At 37.8% G+C, this 26,470-nt stretch overlaps 1 protein-coding gene across 11 annotated transcripts in view; it reads right to left on the bottom strand.

Moving 5' to 3' along the window:
* Positions 1-26,470, bottom strand: part of TSPAN8 (tetraspanin 8) — a 249,805-nt gene that overhangs the window by 102,173 nt on the left and 121,162 nt on the right. For 10 of the 11 annotated variants that reach the window (XM_082351728.1, XM_082351727.1, XM_082351725.1 and 7 more), the window contains exon 4: positions 21,259-21,381. The exons of the other annotated variant lie outside the window; for it this stretch is intronic. In XM_082351728.1, the coding sequence (XP_082207854.1) occupies positions 21,259-21,381 (123 nt within the window). The remainder of the gene's footprint in view (positions 1-21,258; positions 21,382-26,470) is intronic. 11 annotated transcript variants of the gene reach the window in all.

Consider the following 26,470-nt stretch of genomic DNA (forward strand, 5'->3'; position numbering starts at 1 on the left):
TTCTTCCATCCTCAGTGCTCGTGGTATACCTGACACACAGGAGGTGTTCAGTAGCTTTTTGCTGACTTAATGAATAAATGAATATAGATTTAGATTCCCTAAAGCCATGACCCTTCACAAATTTTCCCACTTAGATGCATTTAGTCTTTGAAAGAAGACAACAGGAATAACCAAAAAGCTTAAGCCAAAACTATAAATCTTTAATAGTGGATTTTCCAGCCCTGAGGAAGCCAGAAGAAAAATATTTTTGGTGGGAAACATTGAACTTCCTACATTACCTATGAATAAGGCTATTATATAGGGAACTCTATATACATTCATTCTATTTTTTTTAATGTTTGTCATGTGTTTTGCTAGGAGAAAAATTGTTAGCAATCTTAAACACTCTCAGAAAAGTTTTAAAATTAATTTGAACCTTATGATTTTCCCATTATCATTACTGGAAAGCGTTGGGTGTTACTGCCTGCAGAATCTCCTCCGAGCCAAGAAAAACCTGCATATTGTGAGAAGTCTTATAGAGAGAAATGTAGTTTCTAGCCAATTCTTCTATAACCATCCATCACATCTCTTGATTTCCAGTCTTTCTCCTTATATAAACAAGATTGAATTTGCTTTACTGCTACCAGGCACAACTGAAGTTGGTGTCAGGGGGTTGGTATGTTCCATCGCTGTTAAACTAATTCTTTGATCTTAAGGTAATATTTACTGACTTGGGGAGCTTGGGACGTGATGTGACATTACTTCCAGGTCATTCAACGTGACTAAAAAATGATTAAATATGTGATCCAGCTTTCAACAGAGTAGAAAAGGGGATAGAAGAAAGAGAGAATCATAGTACCCTCTCCCCCACTGAAACATGTTGGATGAATTGCACATACAAAGAGATAGCTTTTATGTTGAGTTTTAATCAAACGTATCATGCTTTATTATTTTATAAGCATGCTGTAGTATATAAAATACTTATGTAACAAATCAGTTAAACTTAAACCTCTTTGTAGGGGTTTCTGATTTGGTAAACAGCTTTCCCCTTTACTCTGTTATGATGTATGATGTCATACTTACATACAGTTGCCATACTTACAAACACATACCATATATTTCACCCATACATAGAAATGACTATCCCACCCTGCCCTACCTTCTGAACCAGAATCCCCTTCAACTACTGCTTTGGAGCCATTATGAAAAAAAATCTGTGGCTTTTAAATACCTTATGGGAAAAAGTGGAGAAAAAAATAAATAAAACCAGCTTAGGGGAGCTGACCCTAACTGTTTTCCTCATCGGAATGACATTAATCCTAGATTCATTCAGGTTAGAAAATCACCTTCTCTTTAAACTGTAAATACCATTTTGAAGGTTACTATCTTCCAATTACATTTTAGAATGATTTGCTTGACCCAGTTGCTTTCCTCTTAATCATGGGTTGAGTGAATTGGGCTCAGGATTGGGGATAAAGGAAGGCAGATAACCATGGCATATGGAGGCATTGGTGGGGGGGAAAGGGATCAAATATTAATAGCATGTTGCAGTGGAGCACTGAGGGTAACATAGAAGTACTAAGGATTGAGACTAGATGGCAGGAAAGGGCTATAGAAAGCAAGGTGAGGCAATGTCAAAATTAAATTTCATGTGCTTCAAAATTTTGTTTTGTTAATCCAAAATTAGGAAGAGAAGCTGTTTTGTCCTTCTTCACATATCCCAAAGATCCTTTCTCTTGGGATCCAGAATTCTGGTTAGTATTGATTAATAAAAAGGGTTTTTGTCTTGCCTATCTTTGGTTGGTAACCTTTTAACTACACAAACAATCATTTCGAGTTTCTGTTTCTTGACAACATGCCTGTTTCCTACCTCAACTACCTTAAGTGCAAAAAGCTCCCTCTCCACAGTATTTACAGTTCAATTATGAAATCATATACATAAAGGTAGGGAAGATAATTGTTTGGATGCAAACACAAACTTAGAAACTTCAAACCATCAATGACACTATCACGATTCTGATTACAAAGGTGCTGAGAATAGATTCTATCATGAGTTTTCTATCACTTCCCAAAAGGTCACCAGAATAGTGTGCTGTTTTCAGTCTAAGCACTGAAATAACATAAAGAAGCAAAATTCCAAGAAAGATTAAAATCAGTTATATTGCTAAATTAAAAACTAATTCAACAGGAGCCAATTGCACATGAGACAAGGTTCCTCCCCACCACTCTACCCTACCCCAACCCCTGAAACATAATGAACAAGTCATTTGGCTCAAGAAGTCATGGTACTATTCACAATTGCCTTATCACGAGGGAAAAACTAGGGACAAACTTTGTTCTTCTAAAAATCAGAAGTCCGTTTTGTACCATGTTAGAAGACCTCACTATACTCTGCAGAATGGATTGCCCATGGCTTATTGCCCATTGCCTATTGAGTTGAGTTAAGCTGAAAAAACTGGGCAAACCCACTGTTGCATTATTTTACAGTTAAACAGAAAGAAAACTAAGAGCTTCAAAGAACCTTAGTGTTCAGAAAATTAGTTGCAACATATATATTATGAATATATATTCATATATATTATGTATGTATATAATATAAATTTGTATAGTATAAATGAATATAATATATATTAAAAATTAGGTTAATAAATACAATTCAGTTTCCTGTCTTTAAGACATGATTTCTGGTTTGACCATGCAGCCTTCAAACCAGACGTACTAGTCACGTAATTACTTTAGCCAGCCGGTAATCTGGGCTGTCCATGTGATGGAAAACAAATGCTTCGTATATAAGCCTTTTCTAGTTTTGACAGGACAGACCAAATAATTTTTTTAGAGAAATGTTTCATTGTGGGCTATGGTCAGGCAATAAGAACCCTTCCAGTCACCCACATTCACTGGCATGCTCTATGCCCTTTCCAAAGCCATTTGTTTGCTTTTATGAAAGCACAGACTGAAAACAGGCTGAATATTAAATCCAAGGAATATTAAATTATTATTTAATGAGGATGTTTGTGGGACATAAAATTAAACCATAGCAGTATTCTACAAGACTACATGATTACAGAGAGAAAGAGAAAGAGAGCGAGAGAGAGGGAGGGAGAGAAATGATCGAGCTAGTTTACTACTGTTGGAGTTTAAAGTTATCACAACCAGTTTCAGAAGCATACGGTATGCTTGAGGGTCTAGTGTACCTGAGAACATGATACTCCCAGCAGGAATTTATTTAGCTTCCAAATGATCCATTAAGAAAGTTATAAAGTACAACAAATGTTCCCAACTACTGTTTAGCAAACAAAATTTTTAGTACTTGTAGGTGAGCCCAAAAGACACTAGTGTATAACTATAATAAAAGTTTTGTGTTCCAGAACCTTTTGCCAAGATCATTTATGTCTTATTTTGTTAACCATACTTTTCAGAATTGTCCGGGTTCTTTGCTTTCTGCACTTACTTTTCCCCTCCAAAAAAAAAAAAAAATGGAGAGAAACATGCCCTCCAAGAAAGAAACTTTCTCCCCTCCAACAAAGAGGCTAACATCTTATGCATACATATATTCTCTTCCACCTAATTCGAAAGATGTGTAAGAATGGAACATAAACTCATTTATCTGCTAGGGGTCACTATGTTTAAAAGATAGTAAAGATGTTTCAAACTGGCAACATTTAAAATCATCTCTGTGTCATCTATTTATGTGTATCCCTTGGAGATAATAAGTAATTGTTTGTTCTTTTAAAACATCTTTCTCATGATTATCAACTAAATCTTGAAACTCACTTTAGGGCTGTTAGAATTGCATAACTAGACCCAACCGTTTTTCATCCATCTGGGGAATCCCAATGGATAACCTAACTTCTTGTTATTTAGAATGCCTGAAATTTCTCTCCTAAAGCAAATCGCAAATCTCCATTTAACTAAGGCCAAAAGAAATTCAAAAATTTACTTAAAATAAAGATGGCAATGAATTAATTAGCATTACATAATAACAAATTGCCAAGAATGTTATTATATGAATATACAGCATTTAAAAATCTATAACTGATTCCTTCCTGCCAGCTAGTTTCTGCAAAAAATGGCACCTTCACTTTAGCTACTCAAGTCAGAAGTCTGGGAGTCTGCCATCTCCCTTTGCTGCCCACATCTCATTCCCAGGTCCTTTGGATTCCATCCCCTAAATACTTCTGGAATGTGTTCACTGATACAATGCCCATCCAGGCCATCACTGGCCCTTATCTGTGTTATTCCACCAGGTCTGTGTCCAGGCTTGCTCTCCTTTAAGCCATTCTCCACACAGCAGCCAGAATGATCTTTCTAAAATAAGTATCGTCATGTTTCTCTTCTACTGAACAACCATTAAATTACCTCCCATAGTCCTTGTAATAAAAGCCAAACTCCTTAACATGGCTTAAAACCCTCCAACTTTACCTTCTTCTGCCCTTTCCAGTCTCATCTGCTGGCTCCATTCTCCCATTTCCACCTCTTTATCCAGCTACAATTCCTTGATCTCTCTGTTGAGTTAGATGGCCTGTAAAGAACACCAATAGCTCCCTGTTATCTGATTCCCTAATCTAGCACATATCATATATTTTTGATAACTGTTTGTTTAATTTTCCGTTATTCCTGATATGCTGTAGAAGCTACAAGAGAGCACGGATTGCGTCTGTCTTTGTTTAAAATTGAATCCTCAGCTTCCAGTACTGAGCCTAACAAAACCTAAGTGCTCAGTAGATGCTTACTGAGCATTAAGAATGAATAAGGCTATGGACACCAAGGGGGGAAAATGGCGGAGGGGGGGTGATGAACTGGGAGATTGGGATTGACATATATACACTAATATGTATAAAATGGATAACAAATAAGAACCTGCTGTATAAAAAAATAAATTAAATAAAATTCAAAAAAAAAAAAGAATGAATAAGGCAAAACACAAAGAAACAGAAAAGAAGGTACAACCAACTGGGGGGAAATATTTGATGCCAATATCATAGATCAAGAGTAATTTCTTTCTTAGCTAAAGGCTCATAGAAATAAGGAAAATGCTCAATGTATAAATGTGTAATAGTTCACAAAAGTGTAAATAGGGCTCAATAATAAACATATAGGCAACTATTTAACCACACTTCAGTGAAATATCCACTTTTCCATGCAAACTGACTTGGGGATTTTGTTTTCTAATGCTAGCATCCTAGCAAGGGTGTGATGAAAGGAATAATCTCATATAATTTCTGTGGGAGGTATAAACTGATCCAAATGTTTTTGAAACAAATTAGTTAATGTGTAACTTTAATGGGTACACCCTTAGGAATTCATCCTAAACAATTATAAATATGAGAGATTTATAAAACTACACAAAGCAGCATTATTTTCAGCAGTAAAAAATTAGAAGCAAATTAAATATTCAATAAGATAGACAATGTAAGACATGACATATCCTCTAGTTAGATTATTATATAATTTTGTGAGAATGATTAAGAAGCAATAGAAAAATAGCTTATGATATAAGTGAAAAAATAAGAAATATAAAATTTTAAGTACAGTATGATTAAATACATAAAAACTATGTATAAGAAAAGGGCTGAAAATATTTCATTTAACTAGCAGTCATTAATTATTCTGCTAATTCAGTGAAAACAGAACTTGTGCCCTAACTAGCCTTAAATTTCCACTTTACTTTGTTCATGTGAGCTGGTCTACTAATTACATCTTTGTTAAAAAGAAATAAAAAATACTTTCCATTGGCTTTGCTTTTGCTGTTTTGATGGGTGTCCTGGGAAGAATAAGAGAAAGAAATAGTCACAATGACTCGAAACCATGCCATGTATGCATGTTTCCTTTGTTTGCATGTTATCCTTATTATTCTTAGGAGGATAGTTACTCAAGTTCTTTTGAAATAGTATCATAAAAAGCATCAGATGTGTTCCTGACAAACCATTCTTATAATTCTTAAAGAAAATATTTAACAGTTGAAAATGTCTGTATTGTTATACAGTATAAAATAGGTTATTGCTTATGCCCACGTAAATGGATACTACAGATTGATAGGGAAACTTAGCTACCAAATTACAAAACCATAGAAAAATCTCACAATGTATTCTCAAAGGGATTGTCCTTCAAAAAGGTATTGTGTAAAAGCAGATGTCAAGATGGGATTAGTTATGCAAAAGATTTAATGGAGGAAACATCTATGAGGGAAAATGATGAAGGGCTCCAGGGGAGGCTCAGAGAACTGTCAGACCATAATGCAAGTGTGACCCCTGTGAAGGAAAGAGGAAAGGATGTGGGGTTGGGTAAAAAGCATCTGAGACTGCAATGCAATTTGAAGGAAGTTCAGCGAGGTTGCTGGGAAGTCCTTGAGACAAAGTCTCCCACCAGAGGAGTCCTTTCTCTTCAAGAAATGGCCCTCTCTTAGTAATCCTACCGTATTCAATCACAGACTTGAAGCAACCCGTGGTAAGTGTGGCTTCCATGTGACAGCAGTGGGGGATTTAGAGTGAGGCAGCTGGGACCATCTGTTAATTATGCCTTCTGCAATAGGAGCTCTGAGAGGCTCTTTTTCATGGCTGCACAGGTAGTATTTAATCACACTCAAAATAGAGCATCTTATTTTATAACAGAGCATCTATTTCAGTGTTTGCTCAAAGTAGCCACCTAGTTATTTGGTGGCATTTTTTGATGTAAAATGACCATGAGTTTCTCATGACAACAGCCTGGGAGATAATTAGGAAAGCATACATCTCTATTGTTTTGGTGGGGAAACTGAGGCATGGAGAAGCAAGAGGACTTACCAAAGTTCAAAATAAGTAACAAACCAGAACCCAAATCACTGTTATTTTATTATAAGAAGGCTCCTTCTCTTTTATATTCATATATGTAGAAATATAATAAAAATTTCAGAATGTTAGCATAGGTAACATGTAAATATCCAAGACCACATGGCTCTCTAGTTCACTGTTACATAAGAAAGGAGATTTCACAGTTAAGTACATTATTTCAGAATGAAATCAAAGGGCTCAGTGCCTATTCATAAACTTTCCTGAGAGAAATGATTTTTCACCTATTATTTCATTTTTTGAGTCATCAAATTAGGGAGAAATATTAATATTTTCCAAAATAAGTCTTGAGAGTACATACTCAATTCTGAAATTCAACCAAAGGAAAAGAACCTAACATGTCCTTCTGGCCATCGGGCACAAAGAAATTAATTAAGGCCTTTAAAACAACTCCTAGCTCCAAATATTCCGATCCACATAGAAAACAGGTTTCTCTTTTAATTCTATGCATGTAAAGACCCAAATTAACCTTAAAAATAAATGTTTTACTCTGCCCAACTGTTATGAGAATGGTCCCTTGTACTTTATTAAGCCAAATTTTGAAGTGAGCAAAATGAGGACGTTAGAAAGCTGAATTAAATCATTAATGCAAAATAGCTATATCTTTCTTTATGATGGTCTATTTGTCAAAAAGAATTTGTTTATGCTCAAGGGGTAGTTTATTGATGTGAGATGCTTATATCACTTCAAATCCCATAAACATCATGAAGAAAGAATTTTACTTTCCAAACATCAAGAACATATCTGTCCCAACATATGAGTCTCATCAGAACCAGCTCTAACCTTATCATCTCTATTGGTGGCTGCTTTTAGTTCCAAATGTTAGGATTTAAATATTTCCCAGGATCTTCTGAATATTACGTAACAGGTTTGGGGGCAAGGAGGGGGATGTATGTTAAACTTACTAAAAACATCATTTCCAAGGCATCACTTGAATGATATCCAAGGTTGGTTTGTCTTGGATTTTTTTTCTTATCTTCCACAATCCATAAGTTTTATGAGGCAGCGACATGGATTCAAAGTGATGAGCGACATTAGTAATCTCCACTCAGGTACATTATTTTAAAAATAAAATTCATTGCCATAGAAATTTTCTCTTTCCCCAGACTTTGAAAAATGAAATCCTCTGCTTATTTATAACAACAGTTATAGCAGTCCAAGTTTTAGGGACCATCATTGCCAGATTTTAAATTGAGCCTGAAACAGCCTACCTCAAAGACCTCTCTTGGGCAGCTTAGTAACTTTATCTTTTTTTACTCTAGCCATCTACATAGTTAAACAGAGCAAACTCACATCATTTATTTTGCACATTTGACTCCACTCCCTTGGGGCAAATTCATTCTCTGGATGAAATGGAACTGCAAAGGGTGTTAGTAACACTTGATCATTTAGAAGGAAATAGAACATACACTCCCTGGTCAATATACATTAGGTCATCGGTATTTTTGCATAATGATTTCATAAAAATATAACCATGTGCATGCCTGAAAATAAATTTAAGTTCCACTCAGTAAAAAAAAAAAAAAAAAGCATTCAAGGAAGTAATTCCAAAAGCTTAAAACAATGATTTGCCTTTTTCAAGTCAAAATTACTCAAACATATTCAAATTCCAAATCAACTAGGGGTAAAACAATCAGAGAATTTTGGAGCTTGAAAGACCTAAGAGGTTGTTTTAATTCAGGTACAGCTTTACATGTGTGTAATAGAGACCCAAATTAAAATTGGCTTAAACAAGATGGAAGTTAATTTTTCTCTCATGTAACACTACTGAAGTAGCGAACTGCTAATAGGGATACTCTGCTCTATAGAGTCATCTAGGGACCCAGGATTCTTCCATAATGTTGTTCTGTCATTTCTAGCGTGATATCTTTGTCCACGTGGTCCTAGATTGCTCATCACCAAATTCCTATTTCAGGCACAACCTGAATTTTGTACACATCACTCTGCTCCTATCCCATTGGCTAGAAATCAGTCACATGGCCATACCTAGATGCAAAGGATGCTGGGAGTTGTAGTGTTTATTCTTAACATTCACATGCTCAGCTAAAATTCAATTACTATGGAAGAACAGAAGATATTTGAGAGGATTAGCTAAAAGTCTGTGCCCCAGAGGTCATTTTAGATCCTAATATATAAAACAAATAAAAACTGAACTCTTTGCTTAAAGGTGGTGAGAGGTTGGATCCCTGTTCCCAGCCTCTTGATTCCTCATAAGGTTCCTTTAATGACTAGGGCCCTGTAAGACACATTTAGAAACCATTGCTCTAGACAAGGAGTGGAAAACTAAAATGTCTAAAAAGGTCAGGGTCAGGTGGGTAAAGTAAATAAATGTAGTGAGTTGAATGGGTCCAGTGGCTGGCAATGGGACAGCCTAAAGAGAACATTCCTAATTAGATCAAAAGGTATCTGATGCACTCAGTACCAGCATATTTTTGCTCCATAAAACTGTGGGTCCTGAGTTACCAGACCTTCCAATTTTTCAAGAGAAGCCAGAAATCTATGTTTTAGTGAAATGTCCTGCTTTTTTAATATTGGTTACTAGTTAACACATCTTGTGATACTGCAAAGGCCAAAAGTACATCTGCAAGCCAGATTTACCCAAGGGCCACTCAATACAATTTATAATCATCTAAGCCAATCACGTCATTTTCTAGACAGGGAAACAGAGGTTTCGAGTGCTTAAGTAACTAGCCCATGGTCACGTAGCTAACCACACCTGGTCAGGTTTTTAGGCTTTGAATTTAGTACTCCTTACACTACACCATCATGAAATGCCACAGTGAAGTTCAGAATAAGCAAATAAGAAAAAAATGTCTTTAAAAGTAACAATTCTATGCTACAATTTAGCGTTTGGCTTTGAAATAAAATATTTGACAGCAGATCAAATGTGTGTTCTATGTCCCATTCCCTCTCAACCCCATAATTGAAAGTAAAATCTGTTCTGTTTTCTACCTTCCTGGCCTGGGTTTGCCAGATCCCTGCTGCCTGATCAGGACCACATGAGGCCAAGAAGCGTCAAAGGATACCACTGGCATCCACCCAGTAGCCAATCTTTCCTTTCTCCAGCATGGCCCATTTAATTGCACACTCGTATCATATCAGTGGCAGATTCATTGCAAAACACATTTTTTACTTTTATGTGTATTTTTTTTTTCTGTATGCTGTAAAGTTATATGGCTAAAATAGTTTTGGCTGAAAATTTTAAATATATAGAAATGGATAACATTTACCTTCTAAATGCCTGAGTGGAACTAAATTGTTCATGGATTAGTTATATGGTACTTACATAAGCTGTTTTATGAATATTTCTACTCTTTAGAAGCTTCTTGCAGAAGAATCTTATACTAAAAGTATGTGTCAAGCATGAAAAAGTCCCTCATACATTATTTCTACCTTATGGTGGGGTCTTTTGAGTCCAAAACTTAGATGAAAGGATGTGTTTATTTTCTGCTTTTATTCCTAGAACTTTTGTTTTGCTCAATCTTTCCAACACTTAAATTAGATTTTTTTTGGTGTGGTGAATGTTATCCTAAATGTATAACAAGAGGAAAGGTTAGAAATGTAAGTAGTCTATACCCAATAATAATTCAAAAAGTTATTTAGTTCTCAAATTTGAATTTTCTTTAATTTAAAATCATTAGGGCTCTTTTTTTTACCTGAGGTTTTCGTGGCTTCTGTGATGCTAGCAGTTGGTAAAAGTAAGGTCTATAGGGGGCCAACCTCAGAAAATAAGAGCTAAGGGCTGGGTTTGGTTTGGCTGGAAAATACATTATTTTTCCATTCCCTATTTCTAATGTCTTAAATCATCAGATTTTATTAATAGAATAAATAGAACCACATGGAGCAATTCCAACAACTGTTAGAAAAACACAGACATAAATGTACAAACAAAACTACTCTATTTCCTGGTCACTTTCTGCAGTCTTACTTTTTTTTTTTTTTTAATCTTCTATCTTTCTTTATTCTTCATTCTCTTTCTCTCTTCTATTTATTTGCATTAACTTCAACCTAAATAGTAAAGCATTACATTTTCACTACATTTAGGGTAAAAGCTTATTTTCTTTTTTAAAAGTGGACTCTTTTGCTTCCTGTGCTAAAGAGAACAGCCTGGCTAGTGCACAGGTGGCAGCTTTCATTACATTAAACGGGGAGCAAAGGTAGGAATGTGATAGATAAAATCCCAAGCAATGAGAGTCAGAGAGGAAAGCTTACGTAGCAATGAGGCGAGAAGGAAGATGATTCAAGAAGCACAGAGAAGGGCAAAAGCAGTTTTAAAGTGGTTCAGGGTGAATCACTTCATACACATGACACTGAATCAGTCATAAGTTAATGGGTTTAACTAAATCACTAATGATTGAACATTCATTAGTGAATGTTCTGGGTCTTTCCTTGCCTCAATGTCACTTACTACCTTCTTCAATGACAAGGAGGACGTCTAAGGTAAGAAGTAAAGGAGATAAGAAGAACTTATCAACAAGTCCACAACTTGGCAAAGACTTTTCTGGTTTGATCTCACTTGTCTTACTGCAGTACTCTTCCCTTTTTAAGAATACAAAGAAACTGAGGTAGTTATATTTAGGAGAAGGAAGCAAAGGAAAAACTATTGAGAGTAGTGGCAAGGGCAGAGTTGGGCAAAGGAAACAAAAAGTAGAGCAAAGATGGGAAGTAAGCAACAGGAGGGATTCTCTCTCTCTCTCTCTCTCTATCTCTCTCTCTCTCCCCCCCTCTCCCCCCCCTCTCTTTTCCTCCCCCCCCTTCCTCCCTCTTTTTTCCCTCCCTCCCTCCCTCCCTTCCTCTCATCTTCCATTTGCTTGATCTCTTCATCTCCTTTGAAGCTTCCAAGCATCTATCCTCCACTTAATAACCTAGATCCTTAGGCTGTTCTTGTTCATTCTTCTGCTATTTTCACACTTTATTTATGACTCAGAGTGCTTTGGAACTAAGGAAGGGGGAGATGGATGGTCTTTCAAAACCATAACGTTTCATCTAAATTCCTATAATTCCTAACTGATCTCTCTGCCACCAAGCTGGCCTCTCACTAATCTGTCTGCCACACCTCTGCCAGAAAGTTCTTCCTAAAGTGCAAATAAATCACATTGTTACTACACTGGAATCCTTTTGAAATGATTCCTGAAGATGTAAAGAATGCTGTCACCTTAATCAACTGAGCATGAAGACCACCGCTTCACCTCCAACTATCCCCAAATACTTATTATTCCCCAAACGTGTCATGCAGGGTTTCGTGCTGGGTGTCTTTGCACACACAGATCCCTTTGCTTCTGGTTATTTCCTACCCATCCTTAAAAATTCACCTCGAGCAGTCCTTCAGCAGGAAGTTTTCCCTTACCCATATGATTTCATTTGCTTTGCATGTATCACAGCAAATTTTATATGGAATTATAAGTGGTAGATTTATTTGTCTGTCCCCTGCTCTACAAGACCCTAAGCAAGGAAGCAAAGTATCAGCAATAAGGGAGGCCTTTGGTAGTAGGAGGTGCTCTCACATAGCTCCGATCCCATCACATACAAGTGATAAGAGGTTATGAGTCCGGCGGTCACACCATTTACCTTCCTGAATTGACCTCAATTTCATCATCAGTTTCAGCATTCATCTAAAACTGAAAAAGCCTGGCTAACAGTAAACACTCCAAAGCATGATAGGGACTTCCCTGGTGGCACAGTGGTTAATACTCCGCGATCCCAATGCAGGGGGCTCGGGTTCAATTCCTGGTCAGGGAACTAGATCCCACATGCATACCGAAACTAAGAGTTTGCATACCACAACTAAGGAGCCCGCCTGCCACAACTAAGACCCGGTGCAACCAAATAATAAAAAAAAAATTACAAAATATGATGATAGTTTTGAATATCTGTATCTGTTTATATCTGTAGCTATAGCTACATGTAAATCTGTGTATCTGCCTAGGGTATTAGCAGAGTCTAAACCCTGTTGTCACTCTTCCTGCAGGCGTGTCTAAAGGCTGCTCCCTCATGTAGGCTGGATTCTTTTAGAAATGTGCTCTAGAAACCAGTGTTAGACAAATGTATCAAATACTCTTAAGACTAAATATGTTCAATGGATACATAAAATGTTACAGATTTGAAAAAGACTCCAAGCCAAAATTTTAATTTTATTCAGCCAGTACACACATTACTCTTTATTTATGACTGGAGTGACCACACATCCAAATTTGCTTGGGATGGCCCCTGTTTATGCCTCTCATTCTGGCATAATTTTTTTTTTTTTTTAAAGTTTTGGTAGAATTTCAGAGGGATTTGCATTTTAAATTTTTTATTAATTAATTAATTTATTTATTTATTTATTTATGTCTGTGTTGGGTCTTCGTTTCTGTGCGAGGGCTTTCTCCAGTTGCGGCGAGCGGGGGCCACTCTTCATCGCGGTGCGCGGGCCTCTCACTATCGCGGCCTCTCTTGTTGCGGAGCACAGGCTCCAGACGCGCAGGCTCAGCAGTTGTAGCTCACGGGCTTAGTTGCTCCGCAGCATGTGGGATCTTCCCGGACCAGGGCTCGAACCCGTGTCCCCTGCATTGGCAGGCAGATTCTCAACCACTGCGCCACCAGGGAAGCCCCCTGGTATAATTTTTAATAAGCTCATTTCACCCTCCACCGTGTCCTGATTTGGACAGTTAATTATATGGCCTCTCTACTTGTGGCTCATGAACCTTCTGATTGATTACAGTGTTTTTTCTAATTGGTCAGTGCCCATGCCATACCAGTTGTTAAATATTTTTAGTATCAGATATGCTTATGAGGTAATTAAAGCATAGAACAGTGACATGATTTCTTCTCCTATAAGTCGAATTAAATACAAATGCATTAAGTCCTTAGAATAAGAAAAGTGAGAAGTAACACAAGACAGGAGAGCACATAATTCACCCCCCAAGGGCTGACCTAAAAAGGGAAGGAAACCTGAGCCATTCCGAGTCCCACCGGTGATGCTTTCCTCGGTTGCATTCCACCCTCTCCAACACCCCTCTCCCACCTGGACCTTCTCTCTTTCCTGTTTTTTTGTTTTTTCAGTTTCAGTCACTGTTGAGAAGAAAAATTAGTTTCTTCCCTTTCTAATCCCATAAAAATTTAAGATGCTAACCTGGTCATATCCAGTTGTCACAGACCATTTTTGTTCAAAAGTAGAAATTCTAGCTATTGTCCCTCTTTATATGAGCATGCTCCGCTGATTTGCAGATGACTTAGCTAGAAATGTCTTCTACTTGGCCATAGAATTTCTTCAAAGAGTACATTTCCTTGAAAGGCAGACTAGGGAAATTGAGTTCTGTAGTTAAGAAAGCATTATCCTTACCACATCCAGAAGGCTGACCTCATTAGACTAAAAAGATGATAAGAATCATACCATTCGATCATTTGGCAATGAGGAAAGATTTTCTACGGCAGAATTTCTAATGGAATTAATGCCAATTGAATTCATATGGAAAGAAAAGTTGTGCATACAGTCAGAGTAAGTGCTTCCCAAGAATAATATGATCTTGAAATAGAGCATTTTAACCCTCACTAGAAAGTTGAAAGAGTTATGGGAGCTAGAGCAGTGAGTAGCTATTGGTGTTTATTCCATGGTTTTCTACAGATAAAGATAGAAGTGTAGTGGTTCAGGTTGGGGCTTAGCTAAGTAATTTTAGCAGTAATAAAGACAGTCCTTAAAGGTTTACGCAGGTCTGTCCATTTATTTCCATCCATACAAAATACATTCTGATAAACACAGTAGGATCTGGGGGATGGGGGTCGAATAGTGTTGAACTAACCCAAGTTCAAATAAGAATAATAGCTGCCATATATTTAGCACTTACTACATGTATTGGCAAACCATGTAATTCGATCTCCACTCTGAAACTGAAGCCGAATCTACGTGTAAAACAACTGCTTTGTGGTATGCAAAGTTTGCTGTCAGACAAATGGCATACTAAGAAGCATGTAATGAAAAGTTTTTATTTTGCTTTCAAGTAAACAAAATGTCAGACACTGCTGTGATTACAGAAGTCTGTGAAACCAAATCACGTGTAATAATTTTTCACTATCATGCTTCCAAGTGAGGTAGTTAAGGGATTCCTTAAAAGAAGATTTCTCGGGCTTCCCTGGTGGCGCAGTGGTTAAGAATCTGCCTGCCAACGCAGGGAACACGGGTTCGAGCCCTGGTCTGGGAAGATCCCACATGCCGCGGAGCGACTAAGCCCGTGAGCCACAACTACTGAGCCTGCGCGTCTGGAGCCTGTGCTCCACAACGGGAGAGGCCACGACAGTGAGAGACCCGCGCACCGCGATGAAGAGTGGCCCCCGCTCGCCGCAACTGGAGAAAGCCCTCGCACAGAAACGAAGACCCAACACAGCCAAAAATAAATATAAATAAATAAATTTATGAAAAAAAAAAAAAAGATTTCTCAGTAGTCCCAGTCAATAATGACAGGTTTAAATTTCAAAATGGAATCAACAATTGAATGTTTATCTCCCAGTGCATCTGTCTCAAAATTACACTTTGGGATGTATCTCTTAGATCGGTGCTTCTTAAGGTGGCAGTATACAAACTCTTTGCTACCAGTCCGTCATGAGATAAAGGGCTTACACCAGAAAATAAATCATCATACTGCTTCATTGATTGAGAACATCTTGCAACCCCCCCCAAAAAAAATTAGTTGAATTGAACAGTGTGTTTAGTGAAGAAATTGGTCTATATTCTGGCGCTAGTTTCTGATTTTATTGCCACTGCTAGCAAAGTCCGGGACTGACACTAGCTTACACAACACAGTTCGAGTATCATGTTGTGAGATATAAAGTTTTGTGTCAGTTAGAAATTGTATTCAGCTGCTGATAAAAGACCCAAGTACAGAAACTTAAGTGAATTAAGAGATTCTTCTCTCACAGAAGACATGTGACAGACTATATGGGACATGCATGTCCACCACAAGCTGAGTTCTACCGGACCCACCAAACCATAGGTCGGGTGGGCCCAGCAGCATCCCATAAGATGCAAATGGTACATTTGGGATCAGGTGTAAATAAGCTGCATAGCAGCTGCCCCAGACCCTCGTGTTATCTACCACCATCACACCAGTACCTCTCTCCCAGCTCATATCTATGGCTCCACGGGGAGTCCACTATGATCAGCTAATGGAGGAGGGAAATGGCCAAGTTTGTTTCACAGCCTGATCAACTCCATATGTGAGTATAAGCCGAAAATAGACGGTTGCCGCTGTACAGCCCAATTCAGAGCAGCCCTGAAAGGAAGCAGGGAGGGAAATCCTCTCAATACATAGGGCTTTAGGCAGTCCACCTGGTCATCCACTTTGTGTGGAGACAGAAGGGTTTGAGTCAAGAATAAATATGGCTTAAAGAATAAATCGTAAGATTGAAGACACAAATGTCTGGAAAGGCATATACGGAGGCACCCTGTGAGAGTGGGGAAACGTACTGCATTTTATCCATCAGAGAACACCTATCGCAGAGAAGACAATAAACAAGAAGTAGACAGAATGACTGCCAGGGGCCATCAGCAGCCTCTGTCCCGTCTTGGCACAATGTGGACATGAACAGGACAGCCACGGTGATCCAGACGGGGGCATGAGCCTAACTGCATGGGCTCCCACTCTCCAGAGCTGATTTCAATTTTGCTTCTGCTGAACGTCCAAACCTGCCAGCAACAGAGACAAATTCTGAGCAGCCAATATGGCACCAGCTCTCCAGACCAACTTGGTGTCAAGTTGATTACACTAGACTCTTTTCACCCTGGAAAATGCAGTAATTTACCTAGACTGAAATCCACACATATTCCTAATATGGGTTTGCCTTTCTTGCCTGCACTGTTCTCCACAGGCTTACAGAATCTGTGACCTACTGACCTGGGATCCCACATAACACTGAAGGGGACAAAATGACACACTTAAAGGGAAGGAAGTTAGACAGGAAGCACACGATCATGGGCTCTTCTCTCTAAATACAAAGATGCTTCAACTTTCTACTCCCCACCGGACCAATACACATTGGGGTATCAAATAAGACTTGACACATTCTCTATGAATTCTCTAATTTTCGAAAGCCTTTCTCTGACGATTTGGGCCTCAGCCAGAGCACTTTCCCCAGGGCTCCACTCTACTTTCATTGTTCTCTTCTGAACATGGTTATGGTGTCCGTTTTCATTATTCCTCTCTTCTTTCCCTATCTTATCTTACTCTCATACAATCTTGCCCTTACTCTATATAATACAGTTCTTGGAATTTATGTCCCAACATAATGTTGCCAGCAGTGTTGAATCATAGCAATGTCCTTTTGGTTCTTCTAACAGCTAAAAATAAAATTAAAAAGTAAAAGCATGTTAAGCAGATAGTACCTTCTAACAGGTTAGTGGTCACAAAATAAGAATCAGGTTGATGCATCACACAGGGAAATTTTTTCCTATACCTTCTGTTCTCCAATCCCTCTGAATAAGTGTTCTCTCTTTAATTAATAAAAATATTTTCTTTTTCCCTCAAGAGATCTTTTCTCTGCTTCTACAAAATACAGGCAGGATCAAATCTGGTTACCTCTAATTTTTTCATCTTCTCTTTATCTTATGTTTTCTATTCAAATACGTTAAAAGCCTAGAAAAAATATGTTCCTCCTCAAATCAAGATTTTTTATCTCTTCATTAAATGCAACTTTCCCTGTCTGACTTGACATGTACACATTACTATATTTAAAACAGATAACCAACAAGGACCTACTGTATAGCACAGGGAACTCTACTCAATATTCTGTAATAACCTAAATGGGAAAACAATTTGAAAAAGAATGGATACATGTATACATATATAACTGAATCACTTTGCTGTACACCTGAAACTAACACAACATTCTTAGTCAACTACGCTACGATATAAAATTTTAAAAAAAATTTTAAATGCAACTTTCCCAGTATTCTAACCATGTGAGCAAAAGTCAACCAACTCCTCAAAATTCACACGTTCAATTATAAGGCAGGTTCACAGTGGTTTCATTTATCAACATGAACTTCTCTCTGCTCCCAGAAAAAATATTTGTACATCTGGCTTTTTCTAGCCCCCATTTCTATGCCTCCTATTCATATTTCCATTGTCATCTTCTATTTTATTCATCCAGCTTAAAACATCACAGTGCCTTTTTACCCATGCAACATTGTCTTCTCGTTTCTGTAATATGCAATTTTTCTTTTTTAATAAAATCTTGGTCTGCTTAGCTGTATTCCTGGAACATCAAGCCAGAAGTTCTTGTTATTTTTTTCCAGTTATTTCTTCCAAAATATATCACACATTACTTTACTCTTGAAGCTTACATCACCCTCTTTTATCCCTAGCAAGGAATGACTACAAATATGCCTCTTGGAGTAAATCTTAGTTATTTGATAATCAAAATTCCCATAACATAATCCCCAGGCAGCCCATACTGATTTATCTTTTGAATCTTTTTCTGACAATAAAACATTGCTGAAACAATTCAGTAATGTCTGTGTTTTCATGGCTTCAAATAGGTTTCCCTTTCCCATTTGGGCTTCCCCTTTCTTTACTTAGATCTCAAGAGGAATAGGAGGGATCTGAAAGAAAATAAACCCTTAAGTCCCAATAACAGATGAGCCTTAAACTGTCCAGCAATAAACCGGATATTTTTTAAAAGACCACACATTCACAGATAAAGCATTAAGCATTTGAAAAATACTAGGCATATGGAGTGTAAAATACGTGTGAAATTAGCATCCAGCTAAATTGGACAGATAAATCCTTAGTAAAAGGTGGAAAGACTATAACAAAACTAAAACTTTGAAAAAAATCTTCCATAATTCATCAATTTCGACATATTGACTTTTTGGAAATTTATTTTTAGAGAATTGTCCTGAGAAATTGTTTGGAGAAATGTCTAGCCTCAGTTGCTTACACATTCTTCTTCTATCAAGGTTCCAGGTTTGTGTATGGGCAACACAGCTGGTTTCTGATCCAAGACCTTAGTCTATACCTTAATGCTATCCTACCTGGTGTTGCTTTTTCTTGTGTCTTTCTCTCAAGATTTTAAGTTCTATGAAGGCTGGGAATATACATCACATCTCATGCCTCTTTATGTTCCTAGTACCTTGCACACATATATTTGGTAGCCAGCATGTTAGCTATTGAGTGATCAGGTGAGACCAGGGCACCAATCCAATTACCTCACCTTTGAGGGGGTAGTTAAGGGAACCCTCGAAAGATATTCCCTCTTAATGGTGGTTCAAAAGTTTCATCTTTCTATATGAAAGACATTATTATTACAACTAAATTGAGAGTATTCTGGAGGAGAATAAAGTTTTCCTGCCCTATTCTAACCCCATCTAACGTGACTAAAGTCTGTTCCTTTTCTTAAGTGGAAATTGGGAAAAGGAACCATATGTTATCCTACCAATTATTGTATAATTTTCATATAATAAACTTTGAATTGCAAGAGATTTCTGTTATTGAGACTTCCTTTTAGTAGGAATTTGAATTATTTTAATAACCTGTTATTTCTATTTCACAATGATGCAAAAACCTAACCAGAAAGCAGAGCTTCTCAAGCTATGAATCTGGGCTTCTGGCTATTTTATTATATTAGACATGCCTCCACCATTCTCCCAGATATTATAACCGCTGTCTGACCTGCCTCCACCTCTGACCCTCAGGGAGAAAGGTCTACCCATATCTGCTCTGAGACTCCTCTCTTATATTTCAGATGTCCTGAGCTATCCTGTAATTACCTCCTGCATGTCTCCTTGATTCTCAGCTAGGGAAGTCTCTCGTCTGGTCCAGCTTGGTGCTGTTTCCTGAAACTCGTTTATTAGGTTGTTATTAAAGCCTAAATTTACCCTCTTGTGAAATCTGATTAATGCCCATTATTCTAAGGTATATCTTGTTTATATGCCACCATAGCATTTTTCATATTATATTTTAATTATACTCACATCTGACGTCTTCACTATTTTCTGAACATTCATTTTTCCCCTTATCCTCAAACAGACAGTTCTGTCTCTCATAATATATGCTTTCATACTAGGAAGAGCCACCTTTTCTGCATATAAAATGACTAGATTCCCAAATCTCCTAGAATATAGTCTAATCAAATCCAAAACTTCTAGAACATAAGCTCCATGAGAGCAGGGAGCTTCCCTGTGTTCATCACCATAGCCTGCTTTACAGAACACAGCCTGGCAATGGGCAGTTCTAGTCTCAACAATGTTTGTGGTACAAAACAGTACTTGGTTAATATGCAACATTATGAAGGGAACCGTGTTATATCAGTTTCTTTAGATACTTGTCAATCATAAAGACTCCCATAATCCTTTCATACCCTACAGACGGAACATTGTCTAGGATTTTAAATTTTTCCATCGCTGATATTTTACATTCTTGTGGTTTCACAAGAACACTCTTATTTCAATACTCAAATAACTGTCATTTTTTAAAGCTTTACAGGTTCTGGGCTTTCTGCTTATAAAGTGACTGCCATATCCACCTAGAAACTCAAGCAGCTGATATTATCTTGGGTACAAAGAGCGGTCCTTCAGGATGACTTGAAGAGGCAGGCCACCCCACCCCTAGATGCCTCCTGTGTGCTCCAAGCAGGTCAGACTGTTTCCTGACATGGAATGGCCAGGGACCCTACTCTGCATAGGCCCCGGAGCTCTGTAGGAAAGAACTGAAACCTGACCAGCAATTGGAGTTTGGACATGTGCCCATTATATGGTACAAGGGTTCCCTGAAAGAAACCAGACTGAGGGAAGAGAAAGTCCAGCATTGAAAACAAAAACAAAAACAAAAATTGCCCAAATGGAGACAACAGCCTGACCAAGTGGGCAGATTGAGCTTCAAGGAAGATGGGTTCCAGGGACTGTGTTCGATCTGGGTCCATGCCTGGGTCTGAGCCTAGCGGGAGGGGAGCAGAGTGCCTAAAGATTAACAGTAAATGGGCAATGAGGGCGGCAGCAGATCAGTGACTCACTGAAACAAAAGGTTCGTGGAACAGCAATGCAAAAGCAGACAGCATCAGATGGAGAGGCCACAGCTCTAATTATGTGTGAGACCCTGTCAGACTTCTTGGGAAAAACTCAATGAGGTGAGAAAGACTGGATTTCCTACCAAACAAGGCTCAGACCATTGTTCCCGCCCCCTACCTCCAGCTAGAGGAAAGAAACGTGGCATGAGTAAGAAGCATTAAGCTGAAAGGAAAGGAAAAACACTTTTCAAAGTTTAAGTCATGTCACCAGTTCAGCTCCTAGCAGCTTTTTCAACAAAAATGTACATTCGTGTAGAAAGGAAAACAATGTATATTTGAAAGTCTCTGTGTCATAACACCTTGCGAAGGAAGATGAATGGATGCAGATGGTCTAGACCAGATGGAAATAGAAGTGTGGCACCAGGAAGGTGCGCTCACCATCAGGCTCATTCAGCATGAGTGTCTTAAAGGGAAATACCTCTGAAAGGAGCAATGTAGCAACTCACCAGCACCTTGGCAAGAGCTGGAGTATCCAGGTTCCGAGACGGAAGAGAGAGCAGGGACCAGAGTACACAATGCCTGGAGTGAGGGCACGAGGAACCTGAAATAACAAAAACAACTTACTACTGGCTGGGTATGTTCTGTGTTCTCTGCATATTCTCATTTATTCATTTAGTCCTCAAGACAGCCCTATGAGGTAGGGACTATTATTATACCCCCATTTTACAGATCAGGGAATTGAAGCACAGAAAGGCTGAGTAACTTGCCCAAAGTCACATACAGGTACCAAGTAGCACAGCTGAGAGTCACACCGAGACAGTCTGGTTTCTTACCCTAATGCTCCCAGAGCTCCTCAGATGATACTTCTCCAGCACTTACTCTGTGCTTCATTCCCTTCCAAGCACTTTGCACAGGTTAACACATTTGAGGTTGCAAATCACGATAAAGACAGTGGAAGATAAAATTTACCTAGGGCTTCCCCTGTCATGGAGTAACTTAAAAGAAGAAAATTACTGGGATTCACTAATCTTCACTACTGCAGAATGCAACCTGAGAAGGAAAGGAACTAATATTAAGAAAATACAAAGGCATAGCTACAGTAAAGATTCTGAATTTTAAAATCATAGGGTTCTAATGTTGAAAACAGAAAGTGAAGTCGTGTCATTAAGTCATAGAATACTGTAGAACAATGAAACTGAATGAAAAAGAAATAGTGCTAAATGTATCAACCTGAGGAGATCCCCAAAAATAAAAATATTGAGTGAAAAAATCAAGTTGCAGAATGATACATGCAGTGTGGTATCATTTCTATAGTTTTCTAACAGCTTTATTGAGGTATAATTGCTATATAAAAAGCTCCACATGGGAGTTCCCTGGTGGCCTAGTGGTTAGGATTCCGGGCTTTGACTGCTGCAGCCTTGGGTTCAGTCCCTGGTGGGGGAACTGAGATCCCACAAGCCACGTGGCAAGGCCAAAAACAAAAAGCTGCACATATTTAATGTGTATATTTTAATGAGTTTGGACATATGCACACACCTGTGAAACTATCACCACATCAAAGTAATAGATATGTCCCCACTTTCAAAAGTTTCCATCTGCCTTCCTTCCTTCCTTTTGTGGTAAGAAAGAACACAACACAAAATCTACCCTCTTAACAAATATCTAAGTGCACAATACAGTCTTGTTAACTGTAGGTACTATGCTGTACAGCAGATCTCTAGAACTTATTCATCCTGCATAACTGAGACTATAAACCAATTCAACAATAATTCTATAAATTTGGGGGTAGGTAAAAATATATGGTAACATTTCTAGACATGAATGAGAATGATAACCACCAGATTCCAGATGCTGGTTACCTCCATGGAGGTGGAAGGGAAAGTGAATGAGGAGAATACCCAAGGGGCTTCCATCTGTTTTTCTTAATGTGTTATTAGGCTGGATGATAGGTATATGACGGTGCTCTCTATATAAACCTTCTTATATAGGTCTGAAATAATTCTTAAAATGAAAAAATCGTTAAGTAGCCTCAGAATAGGTGGCAATGCTATAGAGAGAGATATTTCCATTCAAATAAATACCCTATGTCTCTCTTTTCATGTATGTCTTTTAGAAATCCTTTCCTTCAGTGGACCAAAAGAGAAATCTTTTGAAAGAAAGCTACAGTTGTATATAATCTTCCATTCCACTCGCCATACTTCTGCACCCTGCTCTGTGACTTTGGAGTCTGACCTGGACCAACCACATCAACAGGATTTCCCCATCCTCTGGGTTCTGGTTGGGCTCAATCAATGGTGAGCACCCAAGAAATCAAATGGAAGGGGTAAATTTAGGTCAAAATATTTATTCCTTTGCCTCCCTTCTGCTAGGTTGCCTTGAATTGGCCTGCCCATCCACCAAAGTTCATTGGTCTGCTCAACACAACTCAAGATAATTCTCTCTCCTTTGTGGTTCTTTCTAATTCCAATAACTGCTCTCTGCTTCATCTCTTTGTGCCTATGAGTGGTAAGAATTGAGCTGATATTAGCCCTTAGTCCCTGTGCTATCCCTTGTAAATAGTTCATTTTTTAAATAAACTCTCCTTGAGTTGTTCTTTATAGAAATCATTAGTTTTATTCTCCTACACTTATTTAAACCTTAACTAGTTTTCCACTCCCTCAAAAACAATGAGAATCTAACTTATCTTTATATGTTCATGCAACATTTATTTAACAAGTATTTAGAATATGCTAATAGGGTTCCTAAAGATAAATAATTTTTAAAAATTGTTATTATCATTAGGCCACAGGTAAACTTCAAAGATGCCATAATAAATTAGGAAGACAAAGTCACAATCAACTAATTCTTATTTATATTATCATATTATTATATATCATATTATCCTTAAATTCTATATCACAGTATATGCAAAATGATATGAAACTATAGAGAAGGGAGCACTAAATTTGAACCTTTTATTAAAGTCTTCTTGGGAAGTGCTCCTTAAAATAAGTCAATACACTGCTTCCTTCATCAGGAAAGTCTTATTACAGTAATAATAACTAGTTAACTAATTCTGTATGCTTAATGATGTACTTGATTTGCCTTCTGATGTAAGTGTCTTATCTTCTAATGGACCCATAATAGTTTGTAGCCCAGGAATGGACCACTTATTTCATAAAATACAATAAAATCAAAAGTGAGACAAATGTCTGCCTTAAAAGTTTATCAATAACTTCTTATATACACACATTTACAAACTGGTTGACAATCCTTTTATACAATAATTTTGATGAGCTCCTATAATAAGACATGTGGCCACAAAAGGTAGAAATTAATATGACTCTTAATAGTCTTTTTTTCTCCCAACTTTATTGCCCTTCAGATAAGGGGGAAAAAGAACGCCATATTTGTGCAGTATAAAAGATTTTACCAGTTGCTGGAAGTTCAATCCAAAAATGTAGTGACAGGAGCGGGGCACTGGCACACACACAGGAACAGCACGAGAAGACTGTGATTCTTTTCACTTTAGCTTTACAGTCACTTGCTTTGGCGTGCGTGTAGTTGTACCATAAATATCTCCATTGCCATAAAAATTTGACACCATCCTATCTGGGTACCATCACCTTAAAGGAAATAAGCTCTAGTTTCTGGACTAGAGAAAAACTTTCATAAACTGTATCAGTCAGTGTCCAGTCAGGATAAGAGAAACCACTCTGTGCATTTCAAACAGAGAGAATTTAATACAGGAAACCAGTCACAAAAATGCTGGAAGAGCTCCATGAGCCAGAAGAGAGAAGTTCACTCCAAAATCAGTAACTGCAGGGAGCCACTAGGACCAGAGGAGTGAAAGAGGAAATGGTATTACCAGAACCCAGAGTGTGGGCATCTGAGGCTGCTGAGGACCCCTACTAGCAATGCTCCACTGGGGCTCCTGGTGCCAGTGCCTCTTCAAACACCCACCGTAGCTGCCATTGGAGCAAGAATCCAGAGCCCACGCTGTCTAGTGACGTCTATCTACCGCCAGACGCAGCTGCCAGATGCCAGGAGGAAGAACATGGCTCCTGCCCTCTTCCCAACTCCTAATCACTTGCCAGTGTCTCCCATTAGCAGAACTTAATAGGAAGGCAACTGACCAGGGAATCCAGGGAAAGTGGTGTGCCGGCTTTCAGCCCCCAAAATGGAGAGGAGGATAGAGAAGGGCAGGGGTGAAACTGAGAGGTCAGATACTCTCAGCAACTAACTAAAGCATATTTTACATTTTCAAGAGGAGTTCAATTGCCTTCTCAGAAATGAAGAAAAGGAACAATTAGTTCAAAACTACAGTCAATTTTTTAGGTTTTTTCTCCTGGAAATATATTTTCTGACTTTACTGAGATATAATTGACACAAAGCATTGTGTAAGTTTAAGGTGTACAACACGTTCATTTGATACATTTATAAATTGCAACATAAATTACACTTATAAATTTACAAGTTACCACCATGGTATTAACTATCACCTCCATTCTATCACATATCTCTCTCTTTCTTTTTTTTTTTGGTGAGAACATCTAAGATCTACTGTCTTAGCAACATTCGTACAGTATTATTAGCTATAATCACTATCCTGCATATTAGATCCCCAAGCTTGTTCATCTTATAGCTGGAAGTCTGTATCCTTTAACCAAATATCTCCCCATTTTCCCCACCCCATAACCCCTGATAACCAGCACTCTACTCTCTGTTTCCAGGACTTTGTTTTTTTTTGGATTCCACACATAAATGAGATCATACAGTATTTGTCCTTCTCTGTCTGACTTATTCTACTTAGCATAATGTCCTCAAAGTCCATCCATGTTGTCACAAGTGGCAGGATTTCCTTCTTATGGTTGAATAATTCCATTGTGCATGCGTGTGCATGTGTCTGTGTGTATCACATTATCTTGATCTGTTCCATCTGTTGACAGACACTTAGGTTGTTTCTATATCTTGGCTATCGTGAGTAACACTGCAATGAACATGGGAGTGCAAATATCTCTACGAGATCCTGATTTCAATTTCTTTGGCGATATACACAGAAGTGGGATTGCTGGAACATATGGTAGGTCTGTTTTTAATCTTTCGAGGAACCTCCATACTATTTTTCATAGTGGCTATATCAATTTAGATCCCCAAGAACAGTACAAAAGTGTTCCCTTTTCTCTACACCCTCACCAACACTTGTTATCTCTTGTCTTTTTGATGATAGCAATTCTAACTGGTGTGAGGTGATATCTCATTGTGGTTTTGATTTGCATTTCTCTGATGATTAGTGATGTTGAGCAATTTTTAATTACCAGTTAACATATGGTTTAGTTGAGAACTAGATTTTCTACTTTCCTCTACCTTCCACCTAATCATGGAACTAAAAAATATCAATATATGCATATTTATCCACATATTCTCTTTTATCCAAGACTAAATCAGGGTCAGAGATAGTGTAATTTATTATCCTACTTATTACCCTGAATTCTCAAGGCCAGGCCAGAAAGTTGATGTATAGTGTCAAAATTTTTACTCTTACAAATAAATATTGCTTAAGTAATTATATGAACAACAAAGTATAAATATTTAAGAATGCTAAAGAAAATTTCCTCCAACTATGTAAATCATTAAAATAAGATATTTCCAAATTTTAAAATCTTAGCTTTAGTAGAGACTTTTACAAATTTCTAACATTATTATTAAAT

The sequence above is a fragment of the Balaenoptera borealis genome (genome assembly GCF_965194805.1).
Source record: "Balaenoptera borealis genome assembly, chromosome: 13".
Lineage (NCBI taxonomy): Eukaryota > Metazoa > Chordata > Mammalia > Artiodactyla > Balaenopteridae > Balaenoptera > Balaenoptera borealis.